At 60.9% G+C, this 9546-nt stretch overlaps 2 protein-coding genes across 3 annotated transcripts in view; one reads left to right on the forward strand and one right to left on the reverse strand.

Annotated features, from left to right (window-relative positions):
• Positions 1–9219, reverse strand: part of MORN1 (MORN repeat containing 1) — a 52036-nt gene extending 42817 nt beyond the window's left edge. Inside the window, 6 exon segments of the mRNA XM_040458854.1 lie at positions 3392–3479; positions 3973–4063; positions 5220–5330; positions 5857–5955; positions 8330–8401; positions 9029–9219. Of these exon segments, the coding sequence (XP_040314788.1) occupies positions 3392–3479; positions 3973–4063; positions 5220–5330; positions 5857–5955; positions 8330–8401; positions 9029–9101 (534 nt within the window). The 5' untranslated portion in view covers positions 9102–9219.
• A 150-nt stretch (positions 9220–9369) lies between these two features.
• Positions 9370–9546, forward strand: part of RER1 (retention in endoplasmic reticulum sorting receptor 1) — an 11442-nt gene continuing 11265 nt past the window's right edge. Inside the window, exon 1 of one of the 2 annotated variants that reach the window (XM_040458892.1) lies at positions 9370–9520. The gene's annotated coding sequence lies outside the window, so the exon portion shown is untranslated. The remainder of the gene's footprint in view (positions 9521–9546) is intronic. The other variant, XM_040458882.1, reaches the window with a different exon arrangement.

Consider the following 9546-nt stretch of genomic DNA (forward strand, 5'->3'; position numbering starts at 1 on the left):
GGGGGTCAAATACACAGAGAGAGTGGCAGGGTGGGCGCCAGTGTTTCATGGGGCGGAGCGTCCGTTTGGGAAGGTGGAAGGTTCTGGAAATGGGCGGCGGGGACAGCCGCGCAACTGTGTGAACGTGCTTGATACCTCCGAACTTCACGCTTGGTGGTTAAGACGGTACGTTTCAGGTCAGGGGTATCTCACGAGATACACCGATCGTTTTCAAGAGGGCCGACTCCTTCTCTGCGAGGGCCCAGGGGGTCGCCCACACCCTCACGGGAGACGCGCCTTGGGGTGGCGCCCCGCTCCCTGTGGCGGCTCCGTGTCTACCGATCACCGATTACCGGGTGACTCCCGATGCCCGGAGGTCAGAGGTCGGGCGGGAGGTGTCCCTACACCCGGAGAGGCCCGCACTGGACCCGGGAGCCCGCGCCTTCCTCATCGGCCAGGCCCGGCGCCAGACTGTGCGAGGACTCTGTGGCGGTCCGAAAGGCGTCCTGGCAGCTGCGAGTGAGGGCCCTGAGGCCCCCCTGTGGCTGCAGCCTGATCCCACCCCCTCCTGGACGTGGCCCTCCTCCTTTGGCCCTGTCCGTCCGTCTGTCTGTCTGTCCGCACGGCCAGCTGGAAGCCAGCTTAGAAAGGGGCTGGAGGGCAGAGGACGGACCCCAGCGCCGGCCCTTCCTCCAGGACCCGTGTGCCACTCGTGTCGTCAGGTCAGCGCCTGGACCGCAGGGGAGGTGGCTGCTCGTGTCCCTGCCATCACGTGCGGATGGGGCTGCCCAAATGGACACCGCCCAGCACGATGGAGGATGGGTGTCCCAGCAGCACTTGGAGCTGCAGGGGGCAGGCGGAGTGTCCGAGGTTCTTGGGCAGAAGACTCCGGAAGGTTGGGACGCTGCCCAGCAAAAGGAAATGGAGAGACACAAGTCTGCATCCCGGGGAGACGCGGCCTGGAGGGACCAGGCTTCCACCTCCACTCATTTGAGGCGCCCCACGCCGAGGACACGCCATCTCCCTCAAGGGCGTGCGGGGGTCCCGAGGTCTGCAGGCTGGGATGGCGTGGCTGGAGACACCACGGGGCGACTGTCCAGGCAAACACCTCCTCACTCTGGACGAGGCAGCCTGGCCATCGGGAGCTGCAGCCCAGGGCGGTTCTGTCGGAGACCCGGCTCCTGGACCGCAAGTCGGAACAAGATGTCTCCCGAGTGGGAGAAGCCCCTGGCAGGCCTGCCGAGGCCACGCTGCTGGCAGGGCTGGGCTGCCCCCTGGTGGATCGCCCGGCAGGCGTCCCGGGTCAGCCCGGGGAGTGGGGGGCTGCTGCCTGTCCTCTCCTGGCTGAGCTTCGACTTGCAGGGGAGGCCTGAGCGGGGCCCAGGTGGGCAGCCACAGCCCCGAAGAGAGGCCATGAAGGCGGCGGAGGGTCCAAGGGCCAGAAAAGCCTCCAGAAACAGGGAAGTGCTGGGGGCTCTAAAGAGCGTGTTGCCCTGTCCGGCCGTGGGGAGCCTGACCCGGGTCCTAGGCTGTGCCGGCTGTCCCCGAATGTCACAGGGATGTGAGGGAGCCCGGGCTCCAAGCCAGGACTCCCTGATGTGGGAGGCCTCCTCTGGGCGTGTGAACTCACAAGACCCTTGAACTACAAGATGGGCAGAACTGAGGCGAGGGCTGAGGACAGAGCCCGGTGCCTGTGGCGAGAGGCCTAGCGGCCAAGTGGCAGATTCTGGTGTCCCCCAGCCTGGGGTGTGGCTGTGCACATTTGTGGAGGTGACTCCAGGTGGGGCGAGGACCCTGGGAGGAGGGCCTGCCCTGTGTTTCTCTTCCCTTGCAGCTCCGGAGAATTGAGGCGGACAGTCTGTGGCCCCATAAGGACGGACGGACGGACGTCCCCTCATGGAGAAGCAGCAGGTCACAGCAGCATCTGCAAATGGGCGCGGTGCAAACCACCAAGCACACCAGCCCAGGCCGGCAGGGCAGCAGCGACGTGGACGCAGGGCCCCTCGGGCACGGAGGGCGCTGGCCTGGGTGCGGTCTTACCGGGGCAGATCTTGCTTCATGAGCAGGGAAGGCAGCCGTGTGGGGCTTCCCGCACTACAGCCAGCGTCCGGGCACCCCCGCCCCTGCCCCAGCCACTCCGTCTCCACCCCGGGCCGGGGACCATTTTATGGCCTCTCAGCCCCAGAGCCACCCTTCTTGGCCGCCTTCGTGGGGCGGAAGCCAGACCCCTTGAGGTCTCTGTCGGCCGGCTGGTGCGCCGCTTCGTCAGCAGAGGGTGCTGCAGGGGCAGCCGCGAGCAGCAGCACCTGGGCTCCCAGAGCCGGGTTTAGTGGGCGTGTCACAACCACGGCGACAGCTCCATTGGTCTTGAAGCCCCCGTGCGCGCCACGACTCTCCCTGCCCGAGCCAGGTCCCGGGTCCATCTTTGGGGGCGTCTCCGGGACCACCCGTGCGTCTGCTTTTACCCCGCCTAGCGCTGCACAGCCTCTTGCCAGCTGCCCGTGTCCACGTTCACGCACTGGTGTGGTTTGTCCCCCAGTGGGACTCGGCTCTGGGCACCACTGCCACCTGACAGTCCCGAAGCCGAGGGTCCTTGCTTCTCCTCTGGCCTTTGCTTCAACAGCCAAGCTGTCAGCACGGCTGCGTCTTCACCTCCGAAACGTCCTGCGCCCCATCGCCTCTCCTGACGGTGGCTCCGACTAAGAGCCAGGCGGGCCTCTCCCACAGAGACCAGAGCGTCACCCCTCCGGCCCTTCCCGAGACGCTCGGAACACATTCCAGCCCCGCTGAGGCTCCAGGGCCTCCCAAGCCGGCCTGCCATACCCTCTTCCTCCCGCCCACACACGAGGACACATCAGGGAGGACGGCCAGGCCCCTGGCCACCCAGCTGCCTGCAGACCCAGCGGGGCCTCTCATCCAGTCTGGCCGCCGACTGGAGATATGCATCCCTGGCTCTGCCCGCTTTGCTCCCCGCCGGGCATGCGGGCCAGTGTCCATAAAAAGAATGATGAATTCTGGGGTCTTGACGAGGTCTTTGGATCTGCCTGGGTCTCTCTCCCCCACCCCTCGTAGTGAGTAACCCCCCTGTCAAACCCGAGGGGCAGTGCCTGCAGCGGTGAGGGGGGACAGGCCTCCTTGTCCGCTTCTGCACATTATCGGTGGGGGCATCCCTCACCAAAACCCGCTTTGCCCGCACTGAGGGCATCCTCAAGGGACTGAGAAATTTCACCTCATTTCCACAGGCGACAGTGTGGGTTATGGCATCTCAGGAGCCAGTCAGGAAAGGTACTGGCCGGGGCCCTTCACCGCAGCCCTCCGGGCCCCTGCTGGGGGTGGGTAGCAGCACTGACATGCACCGGAACACTCCGGAGGCCAGCACAGAGGGCCTGGGTCCCGCCAGGTCTCCAGATACCTCATAGGTGGAGCCGTCGGCACAACGCAGCACCCCGTGCCCCTGACGCTGGTCCCGGACCCAGTCGCCTTCGTACTCGTCACCGTTCCTGGGGACACAAACACAGGGGCTGCCGTCAGCCTGGGGAGAGCCAGGTGGCGGCGCTGACTCAGACCGGCTCCTCCGACCGGGGCTCAGCAAGCGCCACCGGGACGGAGGCGAAAATAGGCTCTGAGCAGATGGCGTGAGCTCCTGCCTCGCCAGGGCCTGCTGCGGGCGGGGGGGTGGCGGGGGGCTGTGGCCTTGGCGCCCGCTCGCCTGGCCCCCCAGGTGAGTAAGACTTGGAGAGGCTACCGGAGAAGCGGGGGGGACCTGCGCGGAGCCGCGGCCGCCGGATTTAAAGGCAGGCAGGCCTGCTGCCGTGGAAGCCTTGGCTCATCCTCCGGCCAGGGCCCCTCACCCACCTCCTGGGACGTCTTCTCTCCTGCACACCCCGTGAGCGATGTCCGTAACTGAGAGAACGGTCAGAATCCTACCAAGAACTCAGACCGAACCTCGTGGACCGGCGCTGGGGGCTGGGGACAGATGGGTGGCGTACTCACCGGAAGACCATGTGTCCTTGGCCGTGTCGCTGGTTGTCATGGAACCACCCCCAGTAGGCTTGTCCGTCCCGGTCCACCAGACGCCCGTATCCTAGGGAGTGAGCCCAGACACCCAGGGTCACCTCTTGCGTCCTGCCAGGTGGACCTACATCCCCGAAGGGGCTTTGCGGGCCTCCTGAGGGCGGGTGGGTCGGGAAGAAAGCTGGGGTCGGCGGGGCCCCCGGGAGCCAGGCCGTCCTCCCAGGCCAGGGTCGTCGGGGCAGGAAGGGCAGATTCGATTTAGGGTGGCCCCAGCGGCCACCCAATGGAAGTGGCTCTGGGGTCCGGCTCTCAAAGGTCCTGAGTGAGGGTGGGAGGGTGTCACTTAAGGACCCCAGCCCTCCCCCCCGGAGTCTGAGGCCGGAGTGCCTGCTGTGTGGCGGGGCCCATACCATGGTCTGACCACTGCAGGTGTGCACGTGAGCCCGTGGGAAAGCCGCCCCTCACAGACATAACAGCAGGGCTGGGCCCCGAGTAACAGACTCAGAGGCCCTCAGCCTAGAGGCCAGAGGACACGCTCATGAGGACAGGGCTTCACTGTGTCGTTCGGGACAGCTCGGAAATGCGTGCGGACACCATGAAGGCACCATCGGACCTCGTGGCCTCTTGGCCCGGTTCTGGGTGCTGGTCTTCCAGAATAGTGAGCGCTCTGGTCTTTGGGCCTCGGGGGCACGCACGCCACCCCCAACCGCCCCCTCGGGGCAGAGTCCACTTCCCCCCAAGCGTGGCCTCTTGACTCGCTCTGTGAGCAGCGTGACCTCGGAGGGCCTGCACCTTCTCGCCCCCCAGGAGCCCCGAGGCTTTTAGGCCAGGAGGGCCCGGGAGCTACGTCACTGCGGCTGGAGGGGAGACCCCACGTGAGTGCGGAAGCTTTCCCAGCAGGGCCGGGCCAGATCGCTGACGCCTGGGGTTGTGGGCAAACAATTAAGTCGTGGTTGTCTTGAGCCACTGGATTTAAACCACAGTGGTGGTTAACCGATGCACGACCCTTGTCACAGCCACAGCGCACGGGGTCCCCGGGCCATGGCCCCCACACGGAACTGGGGGAAAGGCTCCCAGGCCCGGGTGCATGTCAGGCTCCCTTGGGTAAGCTCAGATGCCTGAGCCCACACGGGCCCCCTGAGTCAGATCTTGGTGAGGGGTGCTGGTGTCCAGGGCTCCCCACACAGCACCCTGCCACACTCAGTAAGTTCTGGTGGCCGTCAGACCTTCTCTCATGCCGTGGGAGAGCTCCCCTTCGTAACATCCACCAGCTTTGTACTTCATGATGCCACGTCCTTGAGGTTCTCCCAAAACAAACTGTCCCGAATAGGTGTTCCCTGGTGCAGAGGAGGAGGGGCACAGGCATCCAGGGTTAGAGCTGTTGCCTGTGTCCTTGGTGGGTCAACAGTCAGACCCTCCTGTCCCCAATCAATGGCGGCAGGCGCCATTTATTTACCTTGGCTGACGAGACAAGGTATGATCGGGTAGGTCTGGCCCTGCCATCCTGGTTACCGTAGGGGTGTCGGTTCCCTCCCCTCCTGGCCTGTGGGAGCAGACCTGTCCTAGGACGACCCTCTGTGGCATCCGTGAGCCCAAGGGAAAGGCCTCTCTGGGTCAGTCTGTGGAGTGAACCTTCCCTCCCAGAGAAGCGGCCACCAGGCTTGCCTGCGAGGGTCTGGGCTCCTGGAGCCGTGGCTGCCCCTGCTCCAGGGGACTCTCTGCTGACTCAGGACACCTAATGGAAACCAGGAGCCCACATTTCACAGTCGGAGGGGCCTTCTGCAGCCAGAAGTCAGGTACAACTTAGAGCAGATGGCTTATGAGGGAGGAGTTAGCATGCCCGCACCTGTCCCCACCGCTAACCTGATGAGGCCCAGATCCGGCAGCCTTCCCCCGTGATCTCCCCGTCCGTGAACTCGCCTTCGTAATAGCCCCCATCTTTAAACAGCAGCTTCCCCCGACCTGGGGAAAGATCAGGATGTGAAGTCAGACCGAAGTCGGAGTGACTGCTGGCACACGTGTGTGGCCGGGCTCGTTTCTCAGAGGGAAGAGCGAGGCCTCGAGGCTCTCAGGTCTCTGTCTTTGGCTCCGTCTCTGGTCCCACACCTGCTCTCTGCAAACTCACCCACATACACGCTTCTCAACAGAAATGTTCCTGAAACATCACGAACACCCGCTATCTCAGCCAGGATGACTGCAGAGCCATCAAAGTGCAGAGGAGATCCCACTCCGGCCTCTTCAGTGGGGACGCTATGGTCACCTGGCCTCCATCAGCACTGGGGACGAAGGGGAGTCTGCGACACAGGGCAGCACTCAAGAAAACATTTAAAAAAGGGGAACTGGGGTGTCTGGCTAGCTCAGTCAGAGAAGCGTGTAACTTTTTAAAAAAACTTTTTAACGTTTTATTTAACTTATTTATTTATAGCAGAAAAAAAAATCTGATGTTTTATGAGATATGTATTAGTGTTCTTCCATAACAAATTATTACAAACGGAGTGCTAAGACAACAGAAACTTATTATCTCACAGTTCTGTAGGCACAGGTCAGAATTACAAAGTCAAGGTGTAGATAGGGTTGGCTCCTTCTACAGCCTCTGAGGGAAAATCCGTTCCATACTTCTCCCCTAGCATTTTGCCAGCAATCCTTGACCTTTCTTGGCTTACTAATGCACCCCTCCGGTTTATATTTCTGTCTTATGTTGCCTTGTCCTCTGTGTGATCTCCCCTTTACTTCTCTTATGAGGAAACTCGTCTTTGGATTTAGGATTCAACTTAGTCCAGGATGATCTCATCTTGAAATTATTCACAATCATACCTGTAATGGTTTTTTCTTTTTTTTTTTCTTCAATATATGAAATCTATTGTCAAATTGGTTTCCATACAACACCCAGTGCTCATCCCAAAAGGTGCCCTCCTCAATACCCATCACCCACCTTCCCCTCCCTCCCACCCCCCATCAACCCTCAGTTTGTTCTCAGTTTTTAAGAGGCTCTTATGATTTGGCTCTCTCCCACTCTAACCTCCTTTTTTTTTTTTCCTTCCCCTCCCCCATGGGTTTCTGTTAAGTTTCTCAGGATCCACATAAGAGTGAAAACATATGGTATCTGTCTTTCTCTGTATGGCTTATTTCACTTAGCATAACACTCTCCAGTTCCATCCACGTTGCTACAAAAGGCAATATTTCTTTCTTTCTCATTGCCACGCAGTACTCCATTGTGTATATAAACCACAATTTCTTTATCCATTCATCAGTTGATGGACATTTAGGCTCTTTCCAGAATTTGGCTATTGTTGAGAGTGCTGCTATAAACGTTGGGGTACAAGTGCCCCTATGCATCAGTAGTCCTGTATCCCTTGGACGTTTTATTTTTTGAGAGACCGAGAGAGACAGAGCACGAGCAGGGGAGGAGCAGAGAGAGGGAGACACAGAATCCCAAGCAGGCTCCAGGCTCTGAGCTGTCAGCACAGAGCCCGACGCGGGGCTCAAACCCATGAATGGGAGATCATAACCTGAACCTAAGTCAGATACTCAACAGACTGAGCCACCCAGGTGCCCTGTGTGTAACTCTTGATCTCAGGGTTGTGAGTTTGAGCCCCACATTGGGGTAGAAGTTACTTAAATAAATTAAAAAAAAAAAACTTAAAAAAAAATAAAAGGGGGAACCATGAGGTCTTAGACACAAGCCTCCCTGCCCGGCCTCGAGGAAGAGAAGCAAAGATTTCAGACAAAAGCAAAAAATGTCTTGTGTGACAATGACACAAGTCAAAAAGTTAAAAATATAGAAAACGCTAACAGCCAGGAGACACAAAAAGAACTCATATAAAAAAATTCCAAAAGACCAGTTCTCCAGGAGAAAAACGGGCAGAGGATATGAGAAGGCAGAATCCCCAGACAGACATGCCCATGAACATAAATGCTTAAATGCGGGAAAGTCTGGGCCCACCTCTGGAGAGGACTCCCCCGCCTCTTACTCGGCACTTTCTCTTCTCTAGTGCTGAGGTGTTTTTGTTTGTTTGTTTTCAAAACTAGGTAATTTTCTTGATCATCAAAAGTAAACCATGAAGACAATTTTCACTTTGGCCAAGACAGATGAAAACCCTGGGGAGGATTTTACACTTGTGGCTTCCCCTGCCCAGGGTGCCCCAGAGCCTGCCAGCAGGCGTTGGCGGAGGGGTCTCTCAGGGCCCTGCAGGGACTTTCCTCGACTCTCATGACAGGGAGCGTGGGGCCCAGCGCTGCTGCTGCTCCTGCAGCCACCTGCCCGCCCAGGCACCCCAGGAAATGGGCTGTCGGTGCAAGGTGGCAAGCGTGGGAGTGGGCCACAGATATTTCTTACCATGTTTCTTTCCTCCTTTCCATTCTCCTTCATATCGAAAGAAAGAATTCGGGTACACGTAGACACCATAACCTGATTGTTGGAAAGAAAATGGACGTGTGAGCACGTGGTGACACAGGTGACCCCGCTGACAATCAACAGACACTAGAGAGGGGTGGTCTCTGGGCCCTGAGGGGAGTGTGCAGGATGCGTGCACAGGGTCCTTGAGAGGCTGCGGCCTGGGGAGGGCCTGGGAGACAGCTGCTGGGGGAAGGTGAGATACAGGGTTGAGGGGAAGGGGCCAGCCCCGCCATTCCTCTGCACGAACGCACCAGGGTCCTCTGGTCCCCTCGGGACAAAGCCCACATTTACACTTGAGGGGTCCTGCCAGCAGCTGCAACCCTCCAGTTCCCCACCAGCCCCGTTTCCACCGCGCAACCTGGACTCCTGCACCTGCCGTTAAGAGGCCCAGGCTCCACCTGAACTACCTGAAGATGGCTCTTCTCATCTACGAGCAGCTCCCGCCAGCCTCGGAACCGCGCGTCCAGGGCCAGGCCCGGACCCTCCCGGCTCCGCTGCGGGCCCGCGACGCCTCCCACTCGCGGGGGTGCCCCCCCTCCCAGGCTCGGGACACCGGGGCTTCCCCGGGGTTGTCGGCTGGGACCTTGGCGTCTCCCTCCCGCCGCGCACGGAGGCCCGGTCCCGGCCTACAGCCATTACCGTCCCGCGGCGGCCTCGGTGGGTCCCGGCGAGGCAGGCTGGAGCTCGGGCTCCCGTGGCCGGCAGCTGCCATCTTGCCGCTTGGGGTTTCCTTAGCAACCAGCAAAGCTCTCTTCCATTGGCTCGTGGGCCAGCCTCTGGGCGATAGCAATCTCTGGACTGGAGTTGTGCAGGCCCGGAGCCCCCCCCCCCTCCCCCCAGGACGCAAATACGCATGCGCAGCACAGCACGTTTCCGCCGCTGACGTCCCTTCCGCCGAGGGGACCGCCCACCAACGGCCTTCGGCGCCCGCGCCGGAAGCGGAAATGGTTGGAGGCTCTCGGCTCCGCCCCGGCGGCCATCTTGGAGGCTCCGGAGGCGGTGCCGCACAGGACAGAGCGGAAGTGCTCGGCTGTCCCTTCCCGGACCGTGCGAAGCGCCGGCGCGGCCGCCTGCCCGCGTCCTCCTTCCCGCGGCCCTCGGAGACCGCGCTCGACCGCAGGGAGCGGCGAGGTGCCGACGGGCGGCGGGAGTCCGGG

This window comes from Herpailurus yagouaroundi, unplaced genomic scaffold, assembly GCF_014898765.1.
Source record: "Herpailurus yagouaroundi ecotype Mexico unplaced genomic scaffold, PumYag 77, whole genome shotgun sequence".
In the NCBI taxonomy this organism is placed as follows: Eukaryota; Metazoa; Chordata; class Mammalia; order Carnivora; family Felidae; genus Herpailurus; species Herpailurus yagouaroundi.